General features: G+C 53.1%; 12 protein-coding genes across 12 annotated transcripts; 5 read left to right on the plus strand and 7 right to left on the minus strand.

Annotated features, from left to right (window-relative positions):
* Nucleotides 1–221: 221 nt before the first annotated feature.
* QC763_504860 (uncharacterized protein) lies at nt 222–1,088 on the plus strand. Its single transcript, XM_062913080.1, has 3 exons — nt 222–501; nt 570–642; nt 712–1,088. The coding sequence occupies exons 1-3, from the start codon at nt 321–323 to the stop codon at nt 1,040–1,042; spliced, it is 585 nt and encodes a 194-aa protein (XP_062764334.1). The 5' UTR covers nt 222–320; the 3' UTR covers nt 1,043–1,088.
* On the minus strand, nt 431–4,015 carry QC763_504870 (uncharacterized protein). The gene is made up of 4 exons (XM_062913081.1): nt 2,821–4,015; nt 1,149–2,761; nt 1,032–1,087; nt 431–950 (listed from the first exon to the last, which is right to left on the minus strand). Exons 1-2 carry the CDS (start codon nt 3,424–3,426, stop codon nt 1,160–1,162), a joined length of 2,208 nt encoding a protein of 735 aa, XP_062764335.1. The 5' UTR covers nt 3,427–4,015; the 3' UTR covers nt 431–950; nt 1,032–1,087; nt 1,149–1,159.
* Nucleotides 4,016–4,091: 76 nt separating this feature from the next.
* Nucleotides 4,092–6,563, plus strand: QC763_504880 (uncharacterized protein). The gene is made up of 3 exons (XM_062913082.1): nt 4,092–5,177; nt 5,242–5,686; nt 5,750–6,563. Exons 1-3 carry the CDS (start codon nt 4,973–4,975, stop codon nt 6,237–6,239), a joined length of 1,140 nt encoding a protein of 379 aa, XP_062764336.1. The 5' UTR covers nt 4,092–4,972; the 3' UTR covers nt 6,240–6,563.
* A 929-nt stretch (nt 6,564–7,492) lies between these two features.
* QC763_504890 (uncharacterized protein) lies at nt 7,493–8,737 on the minus strand (the record flags this gene model as incomplete). The annotated part of the gene is made up of 1 exon (XM_062913083.1): nt 7,493–8,737. One exon carries the CDS (start codon nt 8,735–8,737, stop codon nt 7,493–7,495), a length of 1,245 nt encoding a protein of 414 aa, XP_062764337.1.
* Nucleotides 8,738–9,002: 265 nt separating this feature from the next.
* On the plus strand, nt 9,003–12,047 carry QC763_504900 (uncharacterized protein). The gene is made up of 3 exons (XM_062913084.1): nt 9,003–10,551; nt 10,621–11,224; nt 11,285–12,047. The coding sequence occupies exons 1-3, from the start codon at nt 9,772–9,774 to the stop codon at nt 11,797–11,799; spliced, it is 1,899 nt and encodes a 632-aa protein (XP_062764338.1). The 5' UTR covers nt 9,003–9,771; the 3' UTR covers nt 11,800–12,047.
* Nucleotides 12,048–12,190: 143 nt separating this feature from the next.
* On the minus strand, nt 12,191–13,650 carry EFB1 (Translation elongation factor 1 beta). Its single transcript, XM_062913085.1, has 3 exons — nt 13,403–13,650; nt 12,726–13,114; nt 12,191–12,662 (listed from the first exon to the last, which is right to left on the minus strand). The coding sequence occupies exons 1-3, from the start codon at nt 13,480–13,482 to the stop codon at nt 12,433–12,435; spliced, it is 699 nt and encodes a 232-aa protein (XP_062764339.1). The 5' UTR covers nt 13,483–13,650; the 3' UTR covers nt 12,191–12,432.
* Nucleotides 13,651–13,991: 341 nt separating this feature from the next.
* QC763_504920 (uncharacterized protein) lies at nt 13,992–15,408 on the minus strand. Its single transcript, XM_062913086.1, has 3 exons — nt 15,100–15,408; nt 15,028–15,045; nt 13,992–14,969 (listed from the first exon to the last, which is right to left on the minus strand). The coding sequence occupies exons 1-3, from the start codon at nt 15,402–15,404 to the stop codon at nt 14,276–14,278; spliced, it is 1,017 nt and encodes a 338-aa protein (XP_062764340.1). The 5' UTR covers nt 15,405–15,408; the 3' UTR covers nt 13,992–14,275.
* Nucleotides 15,288–17,243, plus strand: GPI14 (GPI mannosyltransferase 1). The gene is made up of 2 exons (XM_062913087.1): nt 15,288–16,570; nt 16,638–17,243. The coding sequence occupies exons 1-2, from the start codon at nt 15,762–15,764 to the stop codon at nt 17,158–17,160; spliced, it is 1,332 nt and encodes a 443-aa protein (XP_062764341.1). The 5' UTR covers nt 15,288–15,761; the 3' UTR covers nt 17,161–17,243.
* A 441-nt stretch (nt 17,244–17,684) lies between these two features.
* Nucleotides 17,685–19,862, minus strand: CAJ1 (DnaJ-like protein). Its single transcript, XM_062913088.1, has 3 exons — nt 19,417–19,862; nt 18,063–19,357; nt 17,685–18,001 (listed from the first exon to the last, which is right to left on the minus strand). Exons 1-3 carry the CDS (start codon nt 19,520–19,522, stop codon nt 17,786–17,788), a joined length of 1,617 nt encoding a protein of 538 aa, XP_062764342.1. The 5' UTR covers nt 19,523–19,862; the 3' UTR covers nt 17,685–17,785.
* Nucleotides 19,863–20,323: 461 nt separating this feature from the next.
* Nucleotides 20,324–21,295, minus strand: QC763_504950 (uncharacterized protein; the record flags this gene model as incomplete). Its single annotated transcript, XM_062913089.1, has 2 exons — nt 20,324–20,773; nt 20,843–21,295. The coding sequence occupies 2 exons, from the start codon at nt 21,293–21,295 to the stop codon at nt 20,324–20,326; spliced, it is 903 nt and encodes a 300-aa protein (XP_062764343.1).
* A 149-nt stretch (nt 21,296–21,444) lies between these two features.
* Nucleotides 21,445–24,633, plus strand: ERG9 (bifunctional farnesyl-diphosphate farnesyltransferase/squalene synthase). The gene is made up of 5 exons (XM_062913090.1): nt 21,445–22,149; nt 22,206–22,810; nt 22,875–23,934; nt 23,997–24,149; nt 24,249–24,633. Exons 2-5 carry the CDS (start codon nt 22,743–22,745, stop codon nt 24,372–24,374), a joined length of 1,407 nt encoding a protein of 468 aa, XP_062764344.1. The 5' UTR covers nt 21,445–22,149; nt 22,206–22,742; the 3' UTR covers nt 24,375–24,633.
* A 1,468-nt stretch (nt 24,634–26,101) lies between these two features.
* On the minus strand, nt 26,102–27,382 carry QC763_0085410 (uncharacterized protein; the record flags this gene model as incomplete). Its single annotated transcript, XM_062906183.1, has 1 exon — nt 26,102–27,382. One exon carries the CDS (start codon nt 27,380–27,382, stop codon nt 26,102–26,104), a length of 1,281 nt encoding a protein of 426 aa, XP_062764345.1.
* Nucleotides 27,383–27,890: the final 508 nt, after the last annotated feature.

The raw sequence follows: 27,890 nt of genomic DNA on the forward strand, positions 1-27,890 counted from the left end.
TGATTCGCAGCCAAAATCCACGAATTGCTGATTGTGGAGAAGCGGGCAGGTAGGCTAACTACGTACTTTCAGAACACGAAACCTAGATAGAGTCAAGCCTCGGACCAAAGCTTACAGTGGCCGGGTCGAAGACTATCTTTAGAAGGTTTGGGCAGGCTCACAAAGATGGACCAAAGGCAGGTTTCTCGATGACAATCAATTTTTTTCATCCAGCTGAGCACAAGAATATCAAAGAGCCCCTCTGATCCATCTAAAAAAAAGGCGAGACAATCTTGTCGAACGTGCCTCGGAAAACGTCAACACACCTAGCAATATTCGAGATGGGTAGGCTTACTGGGCTTCTTCTTGCCTTGCTTTCGCCCCTGTATGTTCTCGGCAGTCCCAAGACTGTCGCGGCCTGTGGGAGCACTGGCTTGTCGCTCTTTGCTGAGGCCAACTATGAGGGTCCCTGCCAGGCTTTCTCGCCTGAGACTCTCGACAACACACACCAGGCCAGCTGCGGTATGTTTCTCTTTAATTGTTGCCTCCAGAGGCTCCACTATCTAACCATGATCATTACACGCCAATAGTGGACATCAGCCCCTCTATACCAGTGAATTCCATCTACAAGGGCTCCTCCCTCAGCTGCTGCTTCTTATACGAGTAGGTCTTTTGCTCCACATCCACAGGCTCTCTTTCAATCTGTCCATAACTGACGACTGCAAACTACAGAAAACCCTGCCCGGACCCGTCGTCCCCGTTCTACCCTCAGCGCCCCAATCTTGTGTCTCAGCGAGTCTTTGTCCCCGGCATCTCGGATCTGTGTGGTTTCGGCTGGGGGGGAAACACCATCAAGTCCATCGTTTGTCCCGACAAACACACTTGCGAGTCCTTGAAAGATGACATGTCTACCACGAAACTCACTTTCTTTGTTGAAAAGGAGATTGAAAATCCATTCACTGGGCGTGTCACTAAAAAGAAGGAGCCGCAGAAGAGGGAAGTCAGTTTGAGGGGGTACTGGTTGGATTTGCAACAGGTCAAGGGTCACAAACGGGCCATCTGAGTCCGACATGTCAGGCCAAAAGCCGGGAGAAGACTAAATGCGCAGCTAGCAAACTTGTTATCAGTCTATTCCCACCTTTCCACAGGCAGACAAGGGAACCAAATACAGAAAACAAATTTACAAGCTCTTCCTATCCTCCTTGATCAAATCCGCCGCCTTCTCCGCAACAGCATAAACCACACTCTGAATATTTCCCACCGGCTCCATCGGGAACACGCTCGCGTCCACCACCCTAAGCCTCTTGGTCCCGTACACCCTCAACCTCGCATCCACCACACCGCCCTGTTCCCTTGGCTTCATGGCGCAGCTGCCAGACACATGAAACACGGAGATCTGCCTCTTGCGGACAATTTCCTTTGCCTTTTCCAGATCCGTCGCCACAAGCCCCTCCGGCTGCCTCTTCCCCCCGTCCTTGAGCAGCTTGCCAAACGGCGTCGACTTGTCGACGAGCCGCTCGACAAACTCGACGCCGCGGGCGAGGAGCTCCATGTCGAGGAGGTTGGAGTTGTACTTTGGGTCCCATACAGGGGCGGCGTGGACGTCGGGGCTGGAGATGTGCACGCTGCCGCGGGAGAAGGGGTGGTTGAGGATGGTCATGACGGTGATGTAGTTCTCGGGGAGGACCGGGAGGATGTACTCGGCCATGGACTTGGGGACGTCAGGGATGGAGACCTGGGTGGGGAAGAGCAGGAACTGGAAGGTAGCCTCGTCGGGGGACTCGACGAGTTTTCTGATGGCTTGCGCGTCCGGGGTGGTGAGTGTGTGCTCATGGGAGGCGAGGAGCTCCTTCTTGGCCTCGGGGGAGACGATGCCGGAGCCGTCGACGAGGGGGGAGTAGGCTACGCTGATGGTGCTCTGGCCGAGAGGTCCGGCGCCGGAGGCCTGGTACATGCCTACCAAAGCGTTGAGAACGTTGGGGTCACGGAGGACATCTCCTGACGGGGTCATATCGGCGACCTCGAAGCTCTGACATACAATGGGGTGGTCTTGCACGTTCTCGCCCACGCTGGGGTTCTCAACAATGACGGGAATGTTGTGCTTCTCGAGGATGTCCTTGCTTCCAATACCGGAAAGCTCCAGAATCTGGGGTGACTGCAGGGTACCAGCCGACAGGATGACTTCAAGGTTGGCAGATATCTGCTTCTTCTCACCATCCTTGGTCAAAATCTCAACACCAGTGGCAACAGGCTCATCTCCCGTGGTGTCAAAGACAATCTTTTCCACCAAAGTCTCGGTGAGCACCACCAAGTTGGATCGCTTCGCAACCTCTGGGTTGTAATAGCCTGTGGCTGCGAAACTTCTGGTGTGTGTTACTGGATCAATGCTGGCCTGGTTTTGGAAGGCACCCAATGCCCTTCCATCACGAGGATCCGTGGTGACCTCCAGGCCTTGTCCAGCAAAGGTCTTCAACCAAGCTTGGTTGGTTATATTGTAACCTTCACTGAAAGTGACGTGGATGGGCCCGTCACCTTTGGCGAGGTCCTCATTGTGATAGGTTAACCCGCAGAGGTCCTTGGATGACTGGGGAGGAGTGTGGACGGTTGCAAACTTGCGCAGGTAGGGAGCAAGAGAGTCAAAGTCCCAGCCCTCGTTGCCCAGGGCTGCCCAGGCGTCAATGTTGCCCTTGGAAGGATACAACAGCATGAGGAAGTTGAGGGCCGAGCTGCCACCAAGCATCTTCCCGCGAGCTTGGTTGATGACCCGGTTGTTCAGGGTAGGCTACGAAACATGATCAGCAAAGGGCCCTCCTGGTCAAGAGAGCGAGTGGCACGACCTACCTGGGGTGTTGATGTGAAGTTCCAGTCGTATTCATCCTTGCCGTACAAGCCGGCAACGAGACCCGGGCAAAGAACCAGGGGGTCACTGCTACGGTCTGCACCGGCCTCGATGACAAGAACACGGACATCGCTGTCTTCGGAGAGCCGGTTGGCAATGACGAGGCCGGCAGTGCCGCCGCCAACGACGACATAGTCGAACGGCTTCTCAAGGTCAACAGCAGCCATGATGTATGATGGGAGGTTTGCTGATGGTGGGTTGTACTGAACAATCTGGGCGCTCTCGGCAAGATGCGGGCTGGATGTTGCTGAAGATGCAGAAGAAGGGGGCACCCAAAGCTGGACAGATATGGAAACAGAAAGGGGGTCTCGCCAATTGTATGCACAAGGGGGAGCAGGCAAGAGATCTCGGCTTCGGCAGTTCGGGGATGACGAACAATTGGGGGTTCGCAAAGTGGATATCACCAGGCTCGCAACACGCAGCAGAGAGGAGTCTGGAGAAGCCGGTATGAAGATCAGCCTCGTTTCAACCGAGTATGTCGCGAACGTGGTCCTTTTGTTTGCTTCAGTTCCCCTCTCGAGCCAGTCCCCCAGCCCCCACTGGGCCATGCCAATGGTTTACCACCGCTGACCCCCAACATGGTCTAAGAGTGTGTTTATTCAGGGGCCGCCCCTCCACACCTCGGTGTCGTGAGCCCCAGAAATGTGGGCGTTCTGCAGGTGTTCTGCGTGTTCTGCAGGTCGGTGGCTGCAGTTGGGGACGTTCTGGCTCGACAATGACACCCGCAAGCACGCCAAGTTGGTTGAAAAAAGACTGAGGTTACACTGGGGTCATGAAGAAGCGAGAGATATCCTTAGAGGTGGGCAGACTCGAGGTGGTATGGAGCGGCAAAAAGGGGCGCAGATCTGCACCAGGTAATTGGGGCCAGGGTTAAGGGCGGGGTATCGACTATTGTTTGAATGGCACGATGGACTCGTCCAGCTCTCGCGCTATCGACGCAGCAAGACGGGAGTCAATGGGAGACTTTGAATTCACCATGCCTGGAGGTGGTTTTGGGGCACGGAAAGTGGGGGTTAAGCAGGAAGTGATTGCCCGGGGAAGCCATCCGGAAGAGGAGATATTGACGAAGACCTCAAAAAACGACGTCTCGAACCCCACACAGCTCAAACAAGCTAGCCCATGTATCCTTGCAGAACAAGGTCTTTCTTGGATTTCGTCCGCTTCTTCGTCCTTGCTGTCGTCTGCTGTCAAAGACTTGCCAAGGTCCCTTGTGCTCGGACACGCCGTTGATGGCTTCCGCAGTGGAACTTGAACGCGCCGTCCCTAGTAGTGCAACGGTTTTGTCTTACCGCAGCGGCCATCAAAATTTATATTTCTGTGTTGGAAGCCGGATGAGAGGACCTCTTCGTGGTCCAGAGATTTGGCCGGGCATTACTATTCCTTTGAGCCAGTTGTGCCAGTTGTGCCAGGCTGGAGCCAAACACACAATATTATATCTCAGTTCCACCCTGCCCTGACAGCACCATCACATCACTCACATAAGCTTGCATAGACCCAAAATCATCAGGTACAACCGAGGCTGGGCACCAGAGCTTTCAGAAAGCAGGCCACATCTTTATCCAAAGACCCCGAAAGACTTCGCTTATTGCTTGACCAGTCTCGTTTCTCCAAGAGGAACCCAGACGGCACATGCACGGCACAGCATCACTTACACCCCCCGGTCGAATAGGTGTGCTTCCTCTCATGGGCAATGCAACGCCCTTCTGCAGTTTATTATTTCTCTTTTCTTTCTTGTAGATGTGACTGCTACCCACACGAGGCACGACGTGCTTATCCTGCTGCTCATCTTTTCTTTCTCGTGTCCCGACAACTACCTGGGTTGCTTGCCGGCCATGCCCCGGATGTCATATTGACGATCTTTACCTTTTTACTCCGTCCCCTGTTGCTTACACTGCTCCTGAGCAAGTGGTGGGCATTAGCAACCGCTCCACAGTGATCTTAGCATTGCCCCAGTTTCTATCTTTTCTCTCTCCTTTCCAGGACAGCTTCCTTGCTCAGACTCGGGATAACTGCCGTGGCCTTTTCTCACTAAAAGGAAGGGGACCACTCCCTTTGGCCTCCCTCCCCTCCATCTTGTCAGATCAACATTTCAAGATGTTTGAATACGTCGAGTTTCCGATCCTCCCGATCGTCAAAACCCATCTCATCATCAACTGTGTACTAGCCGTCATAACTTTGGTGATCCTTGGGCTGAGACTCTTTGCTCGCTTCCTGACGGGAGCTGGCCTGTGGTGGGATGACTACCTCATTCTGTTTGCCGTCCCTCAGGGCATGGCCATGGTAGTGATTCAGGGCCTTTGTAAGTCGAACGACTCTCCCCTCGCTCTCGAGACACAGATGTACTGATATTTACCTTCTTTCAGGGGCACCGATGGGTGTAGGATATCCAATGGCCGAGACCGCTCCAAATATCGAACACATCCTGAAGATGCTCGTCTCATACGAACTGATCTATGCGACATCCATCAGCACCATCAAGCTCAGCGTCCTCATCTTTTACCTCCGTGTCTTCGTCAACAAAACGATGCGCATGGCCACCAAGGGCGTCATCATTTTTGTTTGTCTCTGGTCTGTTGGGAATATACTGCAGGTGTTTCTGATTTGTCGTCCTTTTGCCGCCATCTACACCGTCGCTCTGATGCCAACAGCGCAATGTGGTGACCAAGTCGGGTCTTTTATTGCCATTGGCGCGTTCAACATCATCACCGACGTGTTGATCCTGACGCTCCCGATTCCAACAGTGTGGACTCTGAAGACCTCCAAGGGCAAGAAGATCGCCCTGACAGCCGTCTTCTTGGTTGGTTTACTGTACGTGATTCCCTCGCCTTCTCCTTTCCGTTCGCACATCTAACAAACCTCTCCCCCTTCCAGCGTCAGCGTGGTCGCCATGATCCGCATCGTAACCCTCACCCAGCTCGACCTCGTCAACCTGACCGAATCCATGGTCTGGGCCGACTTCTGGTCCGCGACCGAGCCCAACCTCGGCATCTTCTGCGTCAGCCTCCCCATGCTCGGCACCCTCTGGACCCGCTATTTTTCTCGCAAGAGCCCCTCCAAGCTCGACCCGTATCACTCCTCTGAGAACGGCACCAACGGCACCAACGGGTTCAGCAAGCTGAAGAACAGCTCCAACCCCGGCACCGACACGATCGTGATGGAAGATTTGTACGCACCGAACAAGGAGGTGTATCACAAGACGGACGTTGCTGCTACCACGCCGGATGGGGATAGGGCGGGGACGCCGCTGAGGGCGAATAGCTCCGAGGAGGCGCTCACGATGCAAGTGGGGGATCATCGGAACTATCATAGGCAGCCGGAGGGGATTAGGGTGCAGACGAAGTGGACTATTTCGGTTGATTAGAATGGTGTACAACAGCTTTTTTACCTGCCTACACATACATCTACGGGCACAGTTTCTTGTTTGTTGGCTTACGGCTTTCATTAGATACGGATTATTGGATTGGAGTGCAAATTCTTCATGTACATCACCATATTTGGAGACTCATATTTTTCTTTTTGCGTTTTGGGAGGAGGGGGACACGAATATATGAGTGAGGTGGGAAAAACAAGGCTCGGGAAAAAGCAAATCAGTTAGATACGGCTACCTACGGATACCTACTACTAGAGAAATCAATCACATTAAAGACAACAAACACTCAGCTATTCAGCGTCTGCTTTCACGGAGCAAATCATCGCTTGTTGTCCAATAGGCTTCATGCTTCATTGGGACGTTTCAAAGCATAGCTAGTGGACAAGTTAGCTGTAGTAGGATGAGGCGTAGCAGGATGAGGCTCAGCGGCACAGAGAACGTAGAGATAAGCGGACGGAATCCCAGAGGATCGCACAGACTCTGCCGCGCGCCGCAAGATGCAACGGTTGACGGGGTTGACTCCACGCCGCTGGGGCACATACACACATCGCCGCATCGTCGGGACCAGGGACCCGATTGAGAGGTTTTGCTGGTGGCGTTTGCGTGGTATTCGGATTTGTGCGAGACTGATTCTTTGAGGCGAACAAACAGTGGACTGGCCGTATTAGGTCAATGGTGGATCTTGAATTCTGGTTGGTAAAGATGTGAAGAGGACAGTTTTGGGAAGCCCTCTTTTTTTATACCCCTATTCTCCCCCTGATGTGGCAACACATAGATACATTACTGAGTCAGCAAGCGACTAGCTAACGACTATACGTAATTGGCACAACGGCAGGCGTGTGTGATAGAAACCATAGATTTTGAATTGTAAAAGAAATCTAGAGAAGTAAATTGTGTACATATGTCTGGCCACACGTGCAGAAACGTGTAATATTCACCAGCTTCTGTAGTCCAAAGTCCGAACTACAAAACCGAGACAGTGGCGGTGGCACAGACCATCTAGTAACGTCCATAGTTTCTTGTAGATATTTATAAGCAGTCTAGAACCGATGGCTGGCGGGTATGTGACACCAATGTTCAAGCTAACGATTCAAAAGAGGAAAGACGAGAATCAAACCCAAGCCAACGTAGGCAAGCATGTGAACAAACAATAGCAATCAATAAATCCGGATGGCTGGTATACGAAAACGAAAATCAAACCGTTATCATTTCCATCATGATCTCGCCAGCTGCTCGCATACACTTCATATCTTGGTCCCCGGCCTCGCCAACGCTCTCTGCTGCCGTATTGCCGAACTGCTGATCTTCGCCGAGAAATTCTCTTCTGTTTTGGTCCTCTCTTTCTCCTCCAACACATCCTCCGCATCCAGCACATCCACCTCAAACACCTCCAACGTCTTCCACCCCTGTTCAGCCCTCTTATCATTCACTGCCTTGCCTCCTGACCTCGTCTCCCCAGACACAACCAACGCATCAACATTCTCCACCGTGATCGTGGGCCCAAAAGGATCTTGAATCCTGACACAGTGAACAAGAATTGTCCCATCCCTAAACCAAGCCTTGACATCGCCGTCCCTTTCCTCCACTCGTTGCGGTTGCTGAGTGTCTTTCCATCCTCTTTCCGAGAGCTCGAGAATCCGGGACAGAAACAAAATCACATTCCTCGCTCTGGTTTCCCAAGACTGGACGAACTCGGCATACTTTTTGTTTCTCAAAAGCTCATCGCCTGTGATGCCGATGATGTAGGTGCAAGGTTGCATATTGGCGTCGTCTTTTCTTGGGACTTTCAACAACAGCGCAGCGGCGGTGAGGAGAAGCTTGTGACCTGGGTGTAGATAGTCAAAGGTTCCACCGAGACAGACGACAGGGACCCCCGGCGTCCGAGCAGGTGTTGGGCGTGGTATATTTCCTTGGGGGACAACATTCATAGTGATGCCCCCTTCGACAGGAATCAACTGCTCCTGCAGCAATGTTTGCCTCCCCTCAGCGAGCTTGAGATAGGTCTGATAAAACTGAAGCCCAACCTCGCTTCGGACGTGGAAGATGTAGTTCCATGGGTGATAGGCCGAGGCAAAGGTTGCGAGGTCAATCACGGTGGTGTTGTTGGTCTCAATGGCAGGGCGAAAGTCTTCAGTGAAGCGCTTGTTGCGGTTGTGGTCAATCAAAACGACTGTGGCATCGACTGAGTTTGGCCCGCCGTCAATTTCGGTGCCGATGCCAAGCTGAGCAGAGACGACGGAGATGATGGTGTAGATGCCGGCTACCAAAGCCTGGGCTTCGGTCCATGACAGGGTCTTGGACCGCAAGAACTGGCCGTGCAATATTGGGCATTCGACAGCTACGGTGAGTTTAGAGGCGCCATTTGGTCGCTTTAGCCTTGAGAGTGCAGCAGTGATGGATGGTCGATATGCCGTGTTTAACAACGAGCGACTTAAGGGGTCGGGAGGAAATGGAAGCAATAGCAACGAGGGTAGTTCGTCTCGAGGCATGGTGAATAGCTATGACTGGTTGTGTGGAAATTGGTGATAGATTCAAGATGTGTCTGGTGGCAGATGTTGAGAGTATAATACAGGTGACGGGACGTTGTTTAGCGGGACGTTGAGATGGGTCACTGATGCACAATGATAACCGCGGTTCGTCCTCAGCGCTGCAGATACCCGCTCGGCTGGTCTGGTTGGGTAAGGTAACAGGTAGCGGGAACACGTGAGGTCTGCAGTTGTTCTCCCGCCGGGTTTGTTTCTCCAACTCCCTCTGCTCTGACGATTGAAGCTTCCGCTGATGCTGCGAGGGGCCTGAAAGGAAGCTACCTATAATCCAGCTTGTTGTTAGCGGAGCAGCCGGTCCACCAACCTCCAAAAAGGCCGCGGGGCTACCCTTGGGTAGAAGCAACGGTTCAGGCAGGAGATGCACATCACCCCAGAAGCCATCCGCTGTGTATGTGTCTCGCTGTGTGGCTTTGATATTGACCACCATTCAGGTACCCGTAGGTCGTTAGATTTGAGTCAACAAGTGACGCCCTAGATCAATCCAACGTGTCAGAGACCAGCCGCAGACACCTGGTCAGTGCTCAGTAGGCGGCTGGCGATTCGCAACTTGGCGGCCAAGGTAGTAGCCCCGTCGGCGGCTGGATTGGGTGCACGATTGCTGCCAAACCGAAACATCACATTTGGTCGCCCGGTTTGGGAAATCCCCTCTTCAGCATAACACGAGTCCTGCGATCTTCTACCGCAAGCCAATCCTGGGCTCTTGGGCCCAAACAGCCACATCTCGCGCTGAAGACGCGACACTGACACCGGTCTTGCATTCCGGTCGCAAGACGGAGCCACGGTGGGCGGACATCGCATCGCTCTGGCGCATCTCGAACTACGAACCACCCCGCTCCCCCCCCCCCCAAACAAGTACTCCAATCATCCCCCGCCTCCCTCCGCTGCTTGATTCGAGTCGACCCTTCGATCAACCAAGCTCGGACCCGGCACCGAACCTCCTGTGTGCTGCGCGCAGAATTTTGAGAGTGTCCGAGACCATGAACCAACAGCAGCAATACCAGCAGCCGTCACGGCGAACAGACGCCTACTCGTCGCAACACGACGAACTCCACCTACCCTCGTCATCCAGCATGGCCCAACAAGGCCAACATCCCCTTCAACAGCAGCAGCAGCAGCTTCCCACCCGCCAATATTCCTCTGGGCCCGGCGTTCCTTCCCATATCAAGCTCGAGCAGTCCCCAAATCCTCAGCAGCATCACCACCAAAGCGCCGGTGTAGTGCCCAACGTGCTACAGCCGGGCGGGCTGCAAACCAGACCTCCTATCATCTCGTCAAATACCGCTCCGGTCCTGCCTACCATGCAGCAACAGCAGCCACCAGACTATCAGCCTCATCAAACACCAACAAAACCCAACTCGATGAACCTGTCGCATAATTACCCGCGATCCAGCCCCGCCGCTCCCTACGAGGGCGGGTCCGGCTACTCTGCCTACGCTCCCAACACTCCTGGCGGTGCCGGGAGCTCTTCGCAGTACATGTCGCCAACCGATTCAAAATACAGCCAGTCCTCGGGCTCCCAGCGCATCCCCTCCAATGCGCCCCTTGGTCTCGCTGACATACGGCCCCGCGCTGACTCGAGTCTTTCCGATGGCATCCCCGGGACCACCTCCTACGAGCATGCAAACACTCAGTCACGTACCAGCAACTACATGGCCCCATGGGCTCTCTATGCGTTCGACTGGTGCAAATGGGCTCCCCAGGGAAACAGTGCTGGGAAAGTAGCTATTGGGAGTTATTTGGAAGATGGGCACAACTACGTAAGTACATGCGAGCGATATGTCGCTGCTTGGAAATGTCTTCTCTAACTGGTTCACTTCCGGTGGTAGATTCAAATTCTCGACGCTCAAGTGACTCCCACACCGTCCGACGTCTACTCGCCCGCCGGGTCGAGATATACAATGGACTTTACTAGAATCGCCGAAGCGACTCACTCCTATCCCGTCACACGTCTCCTGTGGGAGCCTCCATCGTCACAAAAACAGTCAACCGATCTTTTGGCCACATCCGGTGACCACCTCCGCCTTTGGTCTCTTCCTTCCGATCCTCAAGTTCAGACTCCTGGCTCCTCGATAACGTCAAGAAACGGCCGTGACATGCCGATTACGAAACTCACCCCATTGGCTTTGCTCTCCAACTCCAAGACACCCGACCACACAGCACCCCTGACCTCGCTCGACTGGAACACCGTGACCCCCAGCTTAATTATCACGTCCAGCATCGACACTACCTGCACCATCTGGGATATTCCATCCCTCACGGCCAAAACTCAGTTAATCGCCCACGACAAGGAAGTCTACGACGTCCGTTTTTGCGCCAACAGTGTGGACGTCTTTGTGAGCTGTGGTCAGGACGGCAGCGTGAGAATGTTTGATCTGAGGAGTCTGGAGCACAGCACCATTATTTACGAGCCAACCGGAAAGGAAGAAAGAGGTATACCTTTTCCCCCATTTCCTTCTTATTTTTACCCGTAAACTAATATATTTGTTCTAGACGCTAACGGAGGTCGCATCTCCCCCACACTTGCCCAGCAAACAATGTCCCACCCTCCTCCCCTCCTCCGACTGGCCACCTCCCCCCACGACCAGCATCTCCTCGCCACCTTTGCCCAAGACAGCAACGTAATACGCATCCTCGACGTGCGCCAGCCTGGCCAGGCCCTCCTCGAGCTCCGCGGCCACGGCGGCGCGCTCAACTGCGTCGAGTGGTCCCCTCTGAGGAGAGGAACCTTGGCCTCGGGAGGTGACGACTGCCAGGTGTTGATCTGGGACCTGCTGAACAACAACAACACGTCCAACGCGGCCACAATCTCCACCAACGGGGCTGCCCCGCCAACGGGCGCTCAGGCTGCTGCAAGCACTGATAATGTCAGGAGTCCGGTTGCTGCTTGGCAGTGCGAGTACGAGGTGGGCAATCTGGGGTGGGTGCCGCACTTGGCTGGGGGGGAGTATGGGGATTGGTTGGGTGTCAGCGCCGGGAGGGGGGTTTGGGGTGTGAAGTTGGGATGAAAGGGGAACGATAGCGACAAGAAGAGAAGAGGTTGAAGGATTATGATACCGTATGAACAACGTGAATGAAATTGGATGTTGGAAGGAGGGGGGGAATGAAGGAACGTTTGATAACTAGTTGGGGAGGTTTCGGACGTTGGGAGGCTAAAATGAGAGGAGGTTTGTTTGTGATGCACGAAGAGAGGAGACAAAGGCAGAGAGGGACAGGAGAAGAGGCATCAAAGGGACAGGAAAGCAAGCATTACATACCTGATATCTATAGACGGAATGAGCCTGTGTACTGCTTTGTTTTAACCCTTGAGACCGTAGATTATGGAATAGGTACATGCTGCAGCATGTCTTTACGCCCATGTCGATACAAGGCTTCACACTCAGGAACAAAGGCATAATATGATCCAGCATCTGACTTTTTGGTCTTCTCTAACGTCGCTGCCCCCAAAAAAGAGCAAGATTTGACTTTGTTGGTTTTGTTGCGCATATTATCAAGATGCAACACACGCTATAAAATTTTCCGAAAAAGACGCTCCTTTCGTTACTCATTACATTGTTCGTAGCATTTGATGAGAGGTCATGGTTTTTGTTTTCAAGATGACCACCAACTATTTTATCTCAACACATCACATGACAAGACGTTTAAAGCTTCTGCATGGCAACAATGTCGGAAGACTGAACGTAGTCCTCGAGCTCGGCGATCTGCTCCTGGAGATCATCAAGAGAGACCTTCTCGTCCTCGACGACAAGGTTGATCTGGAGCTTCTTGATACCGAAGCCGACGGCGACGAGCTTGGAAGCACCCCAGACGAGGCCGTCCTTCTCGATGGCACGGACACCCTCCTCGAGGGCAACCATGTCGGTCTCATCATCTGTGGAGAAGCAGTGTTAGCAGGAATGCCAGAAAAAGTAAATCATTGAAAATTGCAACATACCCCAAGGCTTGACGTCCATGGTGACGACGGACTTGGCGGCGGGCTTGGCCTTGCCCTCCTTCTTCTTGCGGTACTCGGCGAGGCGCTCCTCACGGATGCGGGCAGCCTCGGCGTCCTCCTCCTCGTCGTCGGAACCGAAGAGGTCGACATCCTCATCCTCCTCCTCCTCGGCGGCGGCGGCGGGGGCCTTGGCGGGATTGAGGGTCACCTCGGCGACGTCGGGGCCGTAGACGGTGTAGGGCTGGCTGGCATCACCGGGGAGGGTGGTGAACTCCTCCTCGTAGGAGGCGATGTGCTTGTACCAACGGGCAGCGTTGGGGTACTTGGCGGCATCGGGAGCGGAGCTCAGGGCCTTGAAGACGACAACATCGGCCTGGGAGGCAGAGTACCTTTGGAGAAGCGCCTTTGTTAGTTCACAACGTCTCTTTTGCTTTTCTCTTGCGCGCTTAGAATTGGCAGTGAACAAGAGGACACAAAGCGCAACTCAGAGCCGAAAACTGAACTGCGCGCTGCGGGGTGAAAAGGATAAGGGAAATCAGAGTCACAATAATTTGCTGGATGTGTAATCATTTGCAGAGGTCTTAATTCTGCTAAGAAACACGGACCCCGGTGATCATCATGAAAAGAGAGGAAAAAATGGTGTATGACTGTCAGGGAGGGGGGAAATCAACACATACCCGGTAACGTAAGAGCGGGTAAGGAGCCAGTTGTTGAGCACGGTGAGACCGGCATCGGAGAGGAGATCGGTGAAGCCCATTTTGATGATGTTGTGAAGTCTTTGCGACGTCGTTTTGTTTAGAGGTGTGGATGAGGAAGTTGTCGAGGTGGCAGCAAGGAGGGCGAGGATGGCGGGGTTAGAAAATCTTTTGAATTTAATAGATTTCGCTGAGTCCCGGAACCCCGCACTGAGCAGCCCACTTTCGCCCACCCCCCCTCGTCCCTGATTTTGATGGCCTGAGGCAGAAAGGGCCGTTGCCCGACGCTCCACTTTAACTGCTCTGGACCGAGGACCCTGGTTGGCTCCGCGTTTCATCTCATCTCTGGGATGGACAGGTCCAGATCGCAAAACACCATGAAGGGTTTTGTTGAAAGCTGGAGACAGGAATAATCTGTCCTGGAGCCTCGATGTCATGGTACTTGACTCTGCTCACTCGATCCAGGTAGAAGTAAGGATTGGGGTAATGCGACCCTTGAAGACGGCCTAGAGCCAGCCTGGAGTTCTCACTCGTCCTGCCAAACACATGTGGGTTTCCGGATGACTCAAGCATCACCATGAACATGACATACACATTAACGTCCCGAGGATTTGGGTATTCTTAGTCAACTATTTTACCGGTATTCTCTTTCCTAGACCCTTGGTAGCTTAGAATGAAAGTCTTCTCCCTAGATGACTGATTCAGGGGACTGTTGTCCCACATGTCCCAGCAAGAAAATACTGTTGACAAGCTCCGGGCTGTAGGGTTAGGATACAACCATTGTCTCTCACAAGACAGACCATAATTCTATCTGAGAAACTCAGCATAGTTCTGAAATGTTCTGAAAGGTACAACTTATTCCTCCTCGGCTTGATCACCACCACTCAAATCCGGAATCCACCCCTTGGGACGTTCGCTACCCCTGATGGTCCTGTCGTAACCCAGACGTTCAACCTTTTGAACAGACTGCCGTGTGACCTCCAGCTTCTTCTCCCACTGGAACCTGTTGCCTTGCCCAACGGGAAGCATCTCAAAAAAGCTACCCAGCTCATGCATATCCTCGACAATGGTTCGAGGCTGTTCGTCACCCCCAGCTCCGCCCCCAGCCATTGTGCCTGTCAGTGCTGTTGACGTAGTGGCAAAACGCATCATCTCACCCGTAAGATCAAACACGCCGTAGAGGTAGTCATCTTGGGTGAGGCTAACTTTCGGTGTCTCCTTCTCCTGGGGTTGCTCTGGGGCCGCAGAAGTTGGCTCGCTTGCATCCGTCATGGCTACATCTTCTGATGGTGTGATCCCCTTCTGGACCAAGTCCTCCATGATCGGTGTTAGCTGCTCGGGGGTGATGAGGGTCTGTGTCTTGAGATAATGCAAGAAAGTAAGCGCCTCCACAAGCTCTTCCAGACACATCAGGGATCGAGCATATCGGTAGCGATTGATGCCCTGGATCTCAGGGGCAATGGTGGCCAGAAGCTTGGAGATATCGGCGAGCCGTGTGTCAATCTCGGCCTGGATGTTTTTTGGCAATTCCTCGTCGATTTTCCGGATTCTGAATAATGATATGAGCATTTCAAGATATCTTCTTAGGATTTAGATCCACCCCATACCTCTGCAAGGCAAATATTCTGTCACGGTGGTTAGTGAAGGGTCAATTCGAGCCAAGGCACATGCAAGCTCACATTTTCTTGCTCAAAGCCGTGATATCTCTTGAAGCCTTGATAATGCGCTCCCGGCGGTCATGGTGCCGGTCAAGCTCATCTCTGAGAGTCTCAAACATGGGTGTGAACTGATTCTGCACAGCCTTTTTGGCAGGCGGCTTTGGTCCATCCCTCTTCTTGGCATTGCCATTCCAGTCGCGCTTGAACCCGGACATTTTGACGTATTTTTTGTTGGTTTGTACAAGAGGTGCAATTTGTTGTCGCTCTTGAACGCCTTCCATTTTTGACGTCGTGGTGATTGGTTTGGTGCTATGGGGACACTCCATGGGCGTGGCTCTACACCAAAATTGTTAGGCTCATCTCATCTCAACAGGGGTGAGATTCACCCAGACATGAAGGGTGAAGGACGACAATCTCATACATAAATCGACAATATTTCTCCGCATCGTGGCCAAAGCGATTTCTAACAAGCTTATCTCTCTTGATGAAGTAAAAGGGTACAAAGGCGGTCGGAACTCTGTGTGGGAAAGCTGGGCAGATCACCAAGTTGTATCGGGTTGACACGTCGTTACTGTGTTGCTGAGCTTGACCGAGAAGGGAAGATTGAAAACAATTCCAAAAGGCAAATGGTTATCGACACACAATCGACTTGAAAATTGATCAGACAGGCAAGACAGGAAGACATGACGAAGCCATCAGGCACGGGCCAACCAGAGCCACCAGCAACATCATCCTCAGGTGCTTCTTCCTTGGTAACGACCTTTTTCGACCGCCCACTCCCCCTTTACCTATCCGCCGCAATATTTCGTCTGGTGTTTCTCCTTTATGGCCTTTGGCAGGACGCAAACTCCCCCGTCAAATACACCGACATCGACTATCTCGTCTTCACCGATGCCGCACGCTTCGTCTCCCAAGGGCAGAGCCCCTATGAGCGAGAGACCTACCGCTACACTCCAGTCCTGGCCTGGCTTCTTCTCCCAACAGCCCATGTTACCGGAAACCGGATCCTAGACGTTGCATTCTTCAGCTTTGGCAAGGTTCTCTTTGCCATATCAGACTTGGTAGCAGGATGGCTTCTAGAAAAGGTGCTCGCCAAATCCATGGATGCCCCTCGAGCCCGCAAATTCGCCACCATCTGGCTTCTCAACCCAATGGTAGCCACCATCAGCACAAGAGGAAGCTCTGAAGGTCTTCTCGGAGTGCTAGTCATGGCACTACTATGGGCCGTGTTGGAAAGACGTGTCACCTTGGCCGGTCTATTGCTCGGCTTCAGCGTACATTTCAAAATCTACCCCTTTATCTACGCCCCCGCCATCGTCTGGTGGATGGACAACGAAAGAATGTCCCCCAACAAGACCAAACCCACCAGTCTATCATCCAAACCACCCTTCCTCACCGCCAAAATCCTCAACTTCATCACCCCACCCCGCCTCCAACTCGCCCTCATCAGCCTAACCACCTTCTCAACCCTCAACATAGCAATGTACCTCATGTAAGCCCTCCCCCCCTCCCCTCCCTTTTCTCCCCAACCCCCAACTAACCTCCCCCCCCCCTCCCAGATACGGCACCCCCTTCCTCCAAGAAACCTACCTCCACCACGTAACCCGCCTCGACCACCGCCACAACTTCTCCCCCTACAACACCCAACTCTACCTCTCCTCCTCCCTCCCCCTTTCTTCATCATCTTCCTTCCGCATCGAAAAACTAGCCTTCCTCCCCCAACTCCTCCTCTCAACAGTCTTCATCCCGCTCGTCACTGCCAAAAAATCCCTCCCCACCTCCATGCTCGCCCAGACGTTCGCCTTTGTCACCTTCAACAAGGTCTGCACGAGCCAGTATTTTTTGTGGTATATGGTCCTGCTCCCCCTGTACCTCCCCCAGTCGAGCTTTGTGAAGAATAAAAAGTTCGGGCTCGCGGCGCTGGTGCTGTGGGTGGTGGCGCAGGGTGCGTGGCTGCAGCAGGGGTTTGAGCTGGAGTTTTTGGGGAATAGCACCTATTTGCCGGGCTTGTGGCTGGCGAGTTTGGCGTTTTTTGGGGTGAATTGTTGGATTTTGGGGGTGATTATTGGGGATATGAGGTAAAAGCAGTGAAGAAGACGGGTTTGTGGTAGAAAGGGGGCTTTGTGTGGGAAAAGGTGGAAGGTGGTTGGTATGGAAATGAGGAGCTTGTTGTGTAAATATAGTGGGTAGGGGTTGTATTTTTAAAAGTATATAAATCTGGATGTTGAAAGGTGGAGGAGGTCAGGTGTCTGCCCAGTATAGTCAAAAAACATAGATGACCACCTGAATCATTAAATATATTGATAATGGACATATCCAAAACTACATTCGACATGCAACCATGCTCTTGGTAACTCCGACACCCTCCCGGGGAGAAAAAAATCTCGGAGCCCGCGGTCTGATTCTATCAGGACAATGTAGGTACGTGAGAGGCAGTAACAAAGGTAGGTGTAACTGAGTTGCGTGTGCGTGTGTGCTCCAGAGTCATCGTCTTCTCTACATCTCCTTCTCGCTTCGCTTCCTCCTCCTCCTCCTCCTCCTCCTCCTCCTCCTCCTCCTCCTCCTCCTCCTCCTCCTCCTCCTCCTCGCCTCGTCCTCCCACGGGTATATGAATAAAAAGGTAGTATCTGTCTCGTCTAGCTTTTACCACAAATCACAACATCAGCATTCAGGCACTAAACCAAATCATTAAGCCTCTCGGTCCCCATCATGATGAACTGGGGACGTTGGGCGCGCTGTTGGCTGCTGAAGCAGCGGCCTCCTCCCAGGCCTTGTCTCCAGGCTTGGCGGCCTTCTTGTCCTCTTCGTCCTTCTTCTTATCCTTGCCCTTCTTCTTCGACTCCTTCTCCTTCTTCATGGCCGCCTCGGCAACAAGCTGCTCGAATGCCATGTAGTCGCCTTCCTCCTCAGGGCTGCGCTTGGCCTGTAACCAGTGTGTTAGTTTCAGAGAGATCACGGTCAGATAGCAGAGAGAAGATACGTACCGCCAGGCAAATTTCACCAATGTACACCAGCGCCTGCGCCCTTTCAAGCCTCTTCCCGTGTGGCACCTTCTTGTCGTTCAAAACAGCATCGCAAACATCCCGAAGCACGCTCTGAATCTCAAACTTGCTTCCCCTCCAGGCCGCCGTCAAGATCTTCCCCGTCACCCTGCGCTCATACTCGATCTTCTTCTCATCCGTCCACTCCTCCCCTCCCTGCTGCTCCAACCTGGCCATCTCCTCCATCGTTTGCTGGGCGTCAATAGCGCTGCTGATCGTGTTCCATGTGTCCTTGACTAGCGTGCCCTTGTCCTTCATACGGCTGATGAACCCGCCCATGCCAAAGAACTTCTGGCTCCGTAGAAGGGTGGTGCCTTTGCTAAAGTAAGTCGCGCCAATGGCGTGCAGGATATCGATGCCGAACGACTCCATCTTGAGCTCCTCCACCTCCAGCCTTGTCTTCTCCTGAAACGCGCGAGTGACGTCCTTGCCGTGGTCCGTCTCTGTCCACACCGAAATACGATCGAGGAGCTTGCGGGCCAGGGTGTCAACGCGTTCCTGGCGAATCCGCTGGCGCTCCTTGTCCAGCGCCGCAAGCTGCTCTCTCTGCTCCTTGGACAAGCCTGCCTTGGACTTCTTCCCCTTCTTGTCACCTTCGTCCGTCTGCTGAGACACCTCATCCGACGGCCGATCCATAAGCGCAGGCCGGATAGGGATTTGGGTGCGGCCGCCAGGCTTGGGAGTGGACGCTCCTGACCCAGGGCCCGGCGAAGAAGACTTGGTGTACGGGGGTGGTACCTCCTCCGTCGCGGAGGGATTGCAGGTGTTATATCCGGCCTCCTTGGCCTTCTTGGTGGGGGCCTCCTCCTCCACAATCACGGCAGGAACTGGTGGCTTTTCAGGCGGTACAGCGGACGATGACTCTCCGCCCGATGTCTTGAGGCTCTCCTTCAGAGCGTCCGCTGTACCAGGGAACTCGCCATCCTTGGCGGCAGCGGCAGCCTCGGCCTCAGCAGCAGCGGCGGCGGCAGCCTCCTCTTCCTCAGCAGACATGGTAATGTCCATGGTGGCGGTCAAATCCTTCATAAGGCTGATCTCGCCAATCCAGTCGACAAAAGACTCGCCGCCAAAGATGCTCGAGAAGAACTCGGCTGGGTCGACGAACCCCTCGGTTGGGCGGGCTGATTCTTTGCCATATTTGTTGTAGGCCTTGCGGAGGTCTTCGTCAGATAGAACTTGGTAAGCTTCGCCGATTTCTTGAAACTTGGCGTGAGCGTTGGGGTCGTTAGGGTTCTTGTCTGTATTTGGGGAGAGATGTTAGTCAAAGAAGCATGCAAGTGTCGAGGCAACGACATACCCGGATGGTGGACGATGGCGAGCTTGCGATAGGCCTTTTTGATTTCGAGCTCAGTGGCCGTCGGCTTGACCCCAAGGGTGTCGTAGTAGGCCGTGTCTACCACCATGACGGAGACGGAAGTGCGCAAAGACGAGAACGATGAGATTTATAGGCTATGTCGTCGTGGTAGGGTCGGTTGTAGGTTTGCGCGCGCGTTGATTTTGCCAGTCGGATAAGGAAAGATCACGGCTAGGCGCAAAAGAAGAGAAGATGGATCTTGGAAATGACGTGGATCGGGGGGGGGGGGTACCTGGGTTTCTGCAAAAACGCTGGGTTCGAGGGCTGTGATACAAAGAGGTGGTCGGTAGATATCTCCGGGCAGTATCTAGAGGATGTCAGGTTGAAGCCCAACTACTATGGCAACTGTTGTAGGTACGGTACTTCTTGTCAGAGTATTTCTTATTGCACGTTCCCGCGCCTTCCATCTCCAGAGCCAAGCACAGCCCAGTCAAATTACGTACCCCAGTAGCGGAAATCGCCGCGCTGCAACCGAGGGCTGTGGGAGAGCACAGCACCAACTTTGGTGGGGCAGCATCATTGTCGTCATATGCTGCTCTACACAAGACAAGTCTGGAGTCAGTATCATATATCGTCAAACAGTCCCATTGTGATTTCTAGACATCTTTCCGACATCAAATTCACCGACCGCCTCTCGACAGCCATGTTTACATACAGGCATCATGCTGTTATCAACACGCATGCGCTGAGGCCTTGGCATCAATTTTGATGCGGGGCATCACATGTATCCAGGCCATCAATATCAAAAGTACAGAGAATATGGTATCCCAGGACACAAGTTGGGTACGGACTCGAGTCTAGTAAGTTGAGCTACTTAGGTAATTTATCATCAATGATGCCCCGCACAGCCTTACTGGACACCCGCAGCCTTCATGCGCTCAAAGCACTTTCGGTAGGCTTCGTGAATCTCGGGAATCTCATACCCATACTCCTTCAGCTTTTTGACCAATTTCGTGGTATCAAGCTTGCAGTTGCTTCGGCCTGCCTTGATCACCTTGGCTTGCTCCTCGAGGCTAAAGTTCTTCCAGCTAAACGAGGGGCGCACAATGTCGCGGAACAGGGTGAGCACCTCGTTGTGGGAGATGGCACCAGGGTTCGTAAAGTTGTAGATGCCCAGATCTTTGTGCTCGGCCATCAGGATGCTAGCCGGCAGCAGGTCGCTCAGAATCGTGTTGCTGTTGGGGATGTCCACCACACGCTCGTATTTGGCGATCTTGGTGACAAAGTTGCGGGGGTGCAAGTCGTCCGACACTGGCATCCGAAGTCGAAGAATGAGGCAGTTGTTGTAGTGCTTCATGACCTGGTGGGGTGGTTGCGTGTTAGTCAGGGTCAACTATCATGAACAAACTCCGTCGGTAAAAGTACTTGCCTCTTCAACGTGGGCCTTGGTCATGGAGTAGAAGCTCCCCGCAAAGTTGGCCGGGTCGGTCTCGAGGAAACCTGGGCCATCCCAGGGGTGTGCCTCATCGTACTGGTAGATGCAGCCGGTTGCAAATACGGTGCAGTGAATGCCGCGGAGGAAGCAGCAGTCGGTGAGGTTCAGGGTGCCGATCACATTGGACCTGATGGTAGCCTCTTGGTTGTCCTCGCACCAGTCCACGTTGGGCCGCCCAGTGCACCCAGCCGCGTTCAGCACATGAGTGGGCTTGACCCGGTCGAGCTCGGCGAGAACAGATTCGCGGTTCTCCATTCGGATCGTTGTCATGTGCACCTCCTTGCCGTCCTTCTCAAGAAGGGTCTTGAGATGTCCTGCCACCCAACCCTCGCCGCCCCAGATCAAGAAGCGGTTGCTTTGGGCGCCATTGGAACCGTCGGTGGCCATCTTGTGTGGTTGGAGTGTATATCGAGGTGTATAGGCTGGGAGTAAGTACTGGCGGCAACCAGGAATTGATGCTAACGGAAAATCACAAAGAGTTGTTGAGGAGGAAGAGCATAGGCAAGTGAACCAACAGATGAGCAAGGGGGGAGATCAACAAGTAAAAAAGGAACGACATGCTCAGTTGGGGCATCGGCACACCAGGGATGGAAGGGCTGAAAGCAAGGACAGGAAGGTGGTCGTCTCAAAATGACAGTTACGAATCCATCCGTTACGGTGGGAGAGGCAGGCGGCCCCCCAATGCCTGCACCGCAATAGGGGTGGGATGTCCAATAATTGCCATATAGGTGACCAGTGGTGACCAGAAGCGCTGATAGAAAGGGAAGCTAACGCAGGTCTTGTGTTTTTGTGTGGCGTGGCCACGACAGCTTGTCAGCACTTCCTTCTGCAGTCCAAAAGACACAACGTCCGGGGCTGTCTGTCAGAAAGTCGGTGGCCCGGCATCCACAACTCCGTAACGCCCAATTGGGACGAAGACTGCGAGCAGGATACGAATAAGTGGTCTTCGCAATCTGGATATGTTTTTGTAGTAGTTCTCACCATGGCTCCAAAGTCTGGACCCTGGGTACATTGTAAATGTTCCTGAAAAATGGAGACTGATATGCTGGTGAAAAGGGGCTGGAAAGCTGACAGCTTGGCTGTCGTTCACCGTAGGTAGCACCCACCAGCCATGGACGGCAACATTGCTCAACAACAACAACAACAACAATAACAATACTATCTTCTATGATAGAGGCTTCCTAAGAGGAATATAATAGAAACCGGTAAATGGCACTCTAACATACATACAATTATCCTAGGTAGAAATCTATCTATCCCATTGTTTCGGGAAGGGTCTTCGCTCACAGCCCAGCACATCCATTCCAGCGGTACACCGTCCTTCTGGGTGGGTGTCCGGGGAAGGAGCTTTGGCCACTTGAACTCGATTGACCAATAGCAACGCGGCCCGTGGCGGATGGGCGGACCACTTTTCCTATTTTGCCGGTTGAAGGGTGTGAGCGAAGCCAGCAAAAAGCTGTTGAAATTGAAGACAAATTTCCTGTGGAGTAGCGACACACCCTCTCGCCCCCGTCTCCATTCTCCATATTCTCCCCATGTCCCTCGTGTCTGCATCTGATCTTTCCCGAGCACATCTGTAGCATCCAACAAGTCGACAACATTGTGATATTGCATCTGCACTTCGCACTCTTGCACCAGAACAGGAACATCACCAGATTCGACACCTAGACGGCCCCCAAACCACCAGTATATATTACACCAGGCGCCGGACACCACCTACACCACTGTGTTCTGCACGTTTCGAACGACAGCCGCCCGTGTCTCACAGACACAACTCCCTCTATTCAAGAATTTAATCCCGACGTCGAGCTCCCTCGACAATCCACAGCCCAGCATGGGTGCCGCCCAGCAAATTGCTTACTTCCTCCTCCACCCTAATGAGCTTCGGTCCATCGCTCAATGGTACGCGCCCCCCCTTACCTTGCCCGTGCTCTACCCCCCTCGTTTCTAACCTAGTCGGCTACAGGAAAGTATGGCATGAGCCTGTCCACAGACGCGATGCCTCCAAGGAGACGCCCACCGAGAAATCATGCTTCCACTTCCTCAAGTTGACGTCACGGTCATTCTCAGCTGTCATTCAAGAGCTCAACCCCGAGCTCCTGATGCCGATATGCCTCTTCTACCTCGTCCTGCGTGGTCTCGACACCATCGAAGACGACATGACCCTTGACATCAAGGAGAAGGAGCCCCTCCTCCGCGATTTTCACAACATCATGGAGCAGGATGGCTGGACTTTCGACAAGAACGGGCCCAACGAGAAGGACAGGGAGCTGCTCGTCCACTTCGACGACATTATCTTCGAGCTGAAGAAGGTCAAGAAGCCATATTATGATATCATCAAGGACATCACCGAGAAGATGGGCAATGGCATGGCCGATTACGCGCTCAACGCTGAGCACAACAACATTGGTGTGGGCACCATCAAGGAATACGAGTTGTACTGCCATTATGTTGCCGGTCTGGTGGGAGAGGGCTTGACACGCCTGTTTGTGGAAAGCAACCTTGCCAACCCACAACTTCTGGTGCGCATGGATCTCACTGAGAGCATGGGCCAGTTCTTGCAAAAGGTTAACATCATTCGCGACGTACACGAGGACTGGATCGACAAGCGGCGATTCTGGCCCAGAGAAATCTGGTCCAAGTATGTTGACAACTGGGACGACCTCTTTGCCCCGGCCAACCGGGAGAAGGCCCTTCAGTGCAGCTCTGAGATGGTGCTCAACGCTCTCAAGCATGCCGAGGAGTGTCTTTTCTACATGGCTGGTATCCGAGACCAGAGTGTCTTCAACTTCGTGGCGATTCCCCAAAGCATGGCCATTGCTACCCTGGATCTTGTCTTCCGCAACCCCGCCATCTTCGAACGGAACGTCAAGATCACCAAGGGAGACGCCTGCCAACTGATGATCGAGTCGACACAAAACCTGCGGGTGGTCTGCGATGTTTTCAAGAAGTACGCGAGAAGGATACACAAGAAGAATGACCCCAGGGATCCCAACTTCCTTGCCATCAGCGCGCAATGTGGAAAGGTATGTGCAATCGCACACAACTCATGCTCAACATGTAGCACAAGCTAACCAGGTGCAACCAGATTGAGCAATTCATTGAGACCATCTTCCCAACGCAAGACCCTAACAAGGTCAGGGCTGGGCTCAAGCAAGAAGATCCCAAGATGGACGCCTTGGAGACTTTTTATCTCATTGCTGCTGCGCTATCAACATTCATCTTGATCGGTGTTCTGATGGTGGGTCTACCTCTCGGGGCTCCACATTATTCCGGCCCGCGGCGGTGGAGCCCGCATTTTTCCCACCTCGAAAAAAAAAAAGCTAACTATTTTGTCCAGATTGGAATTGCATGGTACTTTGGTGCTCGATTCGACCAGGTCTTCAAAAACATCGACCAAAAGATCGCCGGCACTGTTACCAGCTCAGTGGCTGCTGTTACCAGCGTTGCTCACGAGGAACTGTGAGAAGCGACCTGGCCCAGCAAGCAAATTCGACCCCACGGCGCGCTCTTTTTTCCCCTCTTCACAGCGTGCGCTGATATTCGCTACATACACTTAATGATATACCTCGATACACTGCGCTTTATGATGAACGATCGGTTAGTTGGACAGGGCCACCTACCCAGGGTTATATGGGACATGAACAGTATTCTCGCGGAATCGTTGTCACCATGGGGGCACCCACCCGAGCAATCTACTAATACTAATACATCCCTTCGGTGTACTTTTCTCTTTGCTTTCACTTGTGACCTTTCTCGAAGAAAAACACAAAGTCAGAACTAGCACGGATGTCAAATTACAATTCAGTCGCCTCGTTTCCTTCGGGGACGATGGTTTCAATGACTGTGGTTGTGCCGAAGATGTGCTGATAGCAACCCCTGGGCAAGCAGCCTGGTATCCGGGCACGCTTTCATCTGGGCTCTTTGCTTCTTGGTCAATAGCCTGATGAGGGTGGATTGCGACATGTTTTGACGATACCATATGATTCCACATGCCCTGTGACCCGATTGTTGCACACACAATGGGAGTAAAGCGAAGAGAGAGACGCGTCGAGTCCCAAGCCACCGGGCCTGTGTCACGATGTTGAGACTTGGCCGCGCGGTGTGGTGGTGGTGTGTGTCGGGTTGTATAAAACGGCCGCCGTGGTCGGTCCTACGGGTGCCCACGTGGGCGTCATCCACTGATTGAAGCCCACGGATTCACTTGTCATTGATTCCTACAGCAGTGGCTGTGGGATTTGAGTTGACGGTTGTTACTCGACTACGGTCTTGTGGACGAATAGATTTTCCTAGTGCCTGTGTACAAGCAAGCAAGCATTCAATACAATACATTGGAACTTGGCATCTTTTCATCACAGCAATAGCGTCCAACACAGTGGGTAGGTAGTTCCATCAAACACCACCCATCACAACGCTCAAGCCCTTTCTTGCCCCAAGCTTGACGTGCAACTTTTTTCTTTCTAAATCAACCTCTACTACCTCATTATTCCCGTACTCTCCCCGCCCGTCTGTTCAGTCATGTTCGGGCAAGTGAGTTGAGTGACCGAGTTACACCAAGTTTGATCTCTTGTCAGATTTCCCTTTTTTTTTTTCATGCAACGACAGGGCGCCCATCCACCAGTCGGGTGCTCTGAAACCTTGTCCACAACCCGCAGCTGCACCATTCCCCCAGAAATTTGACTGGCTGTCCAGCAGAGAAGATAACTGAAACACTCGGTTTGTTTCCGAGAGTCACAACTGACTCAGGCTGATTTGTTCTCCGACAACTTCATTCAACACTCGCATTTGTATGTACTACAAGGTTTCTTGTATCTTGTTTTTTTTTTGTGTTATTTATTCCATTGTCATTTTTCATTGCTCCCCCCCCTTGGAAAGTTTCCATGGTTTTGTCTATCTCGATGGCCTCAGGAGTTCAGAAGTGTGTGTCTGTGTGTGTATATGTAGATTAATATGTACAAAGATGTTTTGCTTGTCTCTTCCTCCTCAAGACAGTTCGGCGCATCGGTAAACCAACCACCCCTCTCTAGAAAATGAATTGTATGTACAGTGCCTGCTGCAAAGATTTCAAAAAGATTGCATTGCAAACAGAGGCGAAAAAAACTCGCTCTTTTCTCTCTCTCTCGCCAATCCCTCCCAAACAGAAAACTTAAAATGGCAAATATATCAGTTCATTACTTTTTTCATGACAGTTCTTCATCTGAAGCCGTTGTTGGCGATGAGGTCGGTTGTGCCAGCAACGTTGCTGGCGGCCACAACTCTGGAGTTGGTCTGGCCGGCGAGCTGCTTGAGGCGGTCGGCCACCTGCTGAACACCGGTGATGCCCTCGAGAGCCATGATGTAGGCGGCGAGACCGGCAACGTGGGGGGAGGCCATGGAAGTTCCGCTCAGGGTGGCGGTGTCGCTGTCGCTGCGGATGCCGCAGGACTCGACACGGACACCGGGGGCGAAGATGTCAACGAGGGGACCAAAGTTGGAGAAGGAGGCGCGGCGGTCGTTGGTCTGGTCAATAGCACCGACAGTGATGGCGGCCTCGGCAGAGCCAGGGGAGGTGAGGGCAGTGTCCTGGTTCTCGTTACCGGCGGCAACAACGGGAACGACACCGGCAGCCTCGATACGGTTGATGGCGGTGTTGACGGCCTGGGAGAAAGAGCCGCCGAGAGACATGTTCATGACGGCCTTGCCACGGAGACCACGGCGGGTGGCATCACGGGCAACAAAGTCCATACCGGCAATCACGCCAGAGTTGGAACCGGAACCGTCAGCACCGAGGACCTTGACAGCAACGAGCTGGGTCTTCTTGGCGACACCAAACTTCCAGCCTCCAATGGTGCCAGCAACGTGGGTGCCGTGGCCGTTGAGATCCGTCTCATCTTCGCCTCGGATGAAGGAGGCGCCGAATCTGGCCCTCCCCTGCAAGTCCTCGTGGGTGGTACGGATACCAGTGTCCACAACGTAAGCAGTGATGCCCTCTCCAGCAGAACTGTCAAAGAAATAACCATTCTGTCTGGCACCGTCATGGCTGAGGCGGGCCAAGCCGGTAGGGGCGCGAGACTGAAGCTGGCGGACATTGAGCTTGATGACGGCATCCTGCTCGATGTAGCTGACCTCCTTGGCGGCATAGATCTCATTGATCAAGGCATCATCGGCCTCCAGAGCCATAGCTCTCCACTGGTCGATCTGGAAGGTCTCGACTGTCGTAGAAAGGATGTTGTTGGTCAGTGGGCTGCGCTTCCCAATGTTGCGCTTGGCGATCACGCTCGCAATGCTGGACTCGTGGGCAAAGACCTCATCATCGCTGAAGGTGTTGTTGTAGACCACGATGAACTTGTGGGGGATGAGGTTCTGGGCATCGGGGTTGGCGATGGGCACACCGATATAGAACCCCTCGGACTTGGTGAAGGTGGTGGCAGGAGCAGCAGATACCCCAAGGGCAGACAGAGCAACGCTCAAGGAAACAAGAAATCGGCCAGCCATTGTTGATGTATTGCTGATGGTGTTTCAGACAGGTTGTTGATGAAGTTCGAGGAAAAGAATGGATCGGTTGGTGGGACCACGTAACTGGATGCTGAAACTGGTTTTGAAGCAACGTAGAAAAGACGAGATCGGCTAGGTGCAGTTGATCAAGGATAGTCGGGAAGTGAAGAAAAAGGGTATGCGCAGCACGAGAAGAAAGCAAATGGGTGGAAGGCAACGTTGACGATGCCTGACCCGGAAAAAGGAATGGAAGGAAGGAAGAAAAGAGCAAGTGACAAGGACGGATGGGATAACAACAAAAGAGAGAAGCCCACGAGAGAGAAGCAGATCAACTGCTATTTAACTGAGAAGAGCGCATGAAAGTTGCCGGCCCATCTTGAACCCCTTTTGCAGAAAGCAACGACGCTGTTTGGGTGCTGGGTGCAACCTTCAGGGGAGCGTGGTACAAAGCAGGCCAGGGGGTTACCGGGGTACTTACATGGGACGTCTCCCCTGACTCCCCTGGCTC

Source organism: Podospora pseudopauciseta, assembly GCF_035222475.1.
Source record: "Podospora pseudopauciseta strain CBS 411.78 chromosome 5 map unlocalized CBS411.78m_5.2, whole genome shotgun sequence".
Classification (NCBI taxonomy): Eukaryota; Fungi; Ascomycota; class Sordariomycetes; order Sordariales; family Podosporaceae; genus Podospora; species Podospora pseudopauciseta.

Bases quoted from the DNA above. Each gene is read 5' to 3' on its own strand.
- GPI14 (XM_062913087.1), top strand. From the start codon at position 15,762: ATGACGAAGCCATCAGGCACGGGCCAACCAGAGCCACCAGCAACATCA. The intron at 16,571-16,637 runs GTAAGCCCTCCC...CCCCCCTCCCAG, and splicing joins AACATAGCAATGTACCTCAT to ATACGGCACCCCCTTCCTCC.
- CAJ1 (XM_062913088.1), bottom strand. From the start codon at position 19,522: ATGGTGGTAGACACGGCCTACTACGACACCCTTGGGGTCAAGCCGACG. The intron at 19,358-19,416 runs GTATGTCGTTGC...CCCCAAATACAG, and splicing joins CGCCATCGTCCACCATCCGG to ACAAGAACCCTAACGACCCC. The intron at 18,002-18,062 runs GTACGTATCTTC...CACTGGTTACAG, and splicing joins TTGGTGAAATTTGCCTGGCG to GCCAAGCGCAGCCCTGAGGA.
- ERG9 (XM_062913090.1), top strand. From the start codon at position 22,743: ATGGGTGCCGCCCAGCAAATTGCTTACTTCCTCCTCCACCCTAATGAG. The intron at 22,811-22,874 runs GTACGCGCCCCC...AGTCGGCTACAG, and splicing joins CTTCGGTCCATCGCTCAATG to GAAAGTATGGCATGAGCCTG. The intron at 23,935-23,996 runs GTATGTGCAATC...AGGTGCAACCAG, and splicing joins TCAGCGCGCAATGTGGAAAG to ATTGAGCAATTCATTGAGAC.
- EFB1 (XM_062913085.1), bottom strand. From the start codon at position 13,482: ATGGGCTTCACCGATCTCCTCTCCGATGCCGGTCTCACCGTGCTCAAC. The intron at 13,115-13,402 runs GTATGTGTTGAT...GCTTCTCCAAAG, and splicing joins ACCCGCTCTTACGTTACCGG to GTACTCTGCCTCCCAGGCCG. The intron at 12,663-12,725 runs GTATGTTGCAAT...GCTTCTCCACAG, and splicing joins CATGGACGTCAAGCCTTGGG to ATGATGAGACCGACATGGTT.
- QC763_504880 (XM_062913082.1), top strand. From the start codon at position 4,973: ATGTTTGAATACGTCGAGTTTCCGATCCTCCCGATCGTCAAAACCCAT. The intron at 5,178-5,241 runs GTAAGTCGAACG...ACCTTCTTTCAG, and splicing joins GGTAGTGATTCAGGGCCTTT to GGGCACCGATGGGTGTAGGA. The intron at 5,687-5,749 runs GTACGTGATTCC...TCCCCCTTCCAG, and splicing joins GTCTTCTTGGTTGGTTTACT to CGTCAGCGTGGTCGCCATGA.
- QC763_504900 (XM_062913084.1), top strand. From the start codon at position 9,772: ATGAACCAACAGCAGCAATACCAGCAGCCGTCACGGCGAACAGACGCC. The intron at 10,552-10,620 runs GTAAGTACATGC...TTCCGGTGGTAG, and splicing joins TGGAAGATGGGCACAACTAC to ATTCAAATTCTCGACGCTCA. The intron at 11,225-11,284 runs GTATACCTTTTC...TATTTGTTCTAG, and splicing joins AACCGGAAAGGAAGAAAGAG to ACGCTAACGGAGGTCGCATC.
- QC763_504860 (XM_062913080.1), top strand. From the start codon at position 321: ATGGGTAGGCTTACTGGGCTTCTTCTTGCCTTGCTTTCGCCCCTGTAT. The intron at 502-569 runs GTATGTTTCTCT...ACACGCCAATAG, and splicing joins CACACACCAGGCCAGCTGCG to TGGACATCAGCCCCTCTATA. The intron at 643-711 runs GTAGGTCTTTTG...TGCAAACTACAG, and splicing joins AGCTGCTGCTTCTTATACGA to AAAACCCTGCCCGGACCCGT.
- QC763_504920 (XM_062913086.1), bottom strand. From the start codon at position 15,404: ATGGAGTGTCCCCATAGCACCAAACCAATCACCACGACGTCAAAAATG.
- QC763_504870 (XM_062913081.1), bottom strand. From the start codon at position 3,426: ATGGCCCAGTGGGGGCTGGGGGACTGGCTCGAGAGGGGAACTGAAGCA. The intron at 2,762-2,820 runs GTAGGTCGTGCC...CATGTTTCGTAG, and splicing joins ACTTCACATCAACACCCCAG to CCTACCCTGAACAACCGGGT.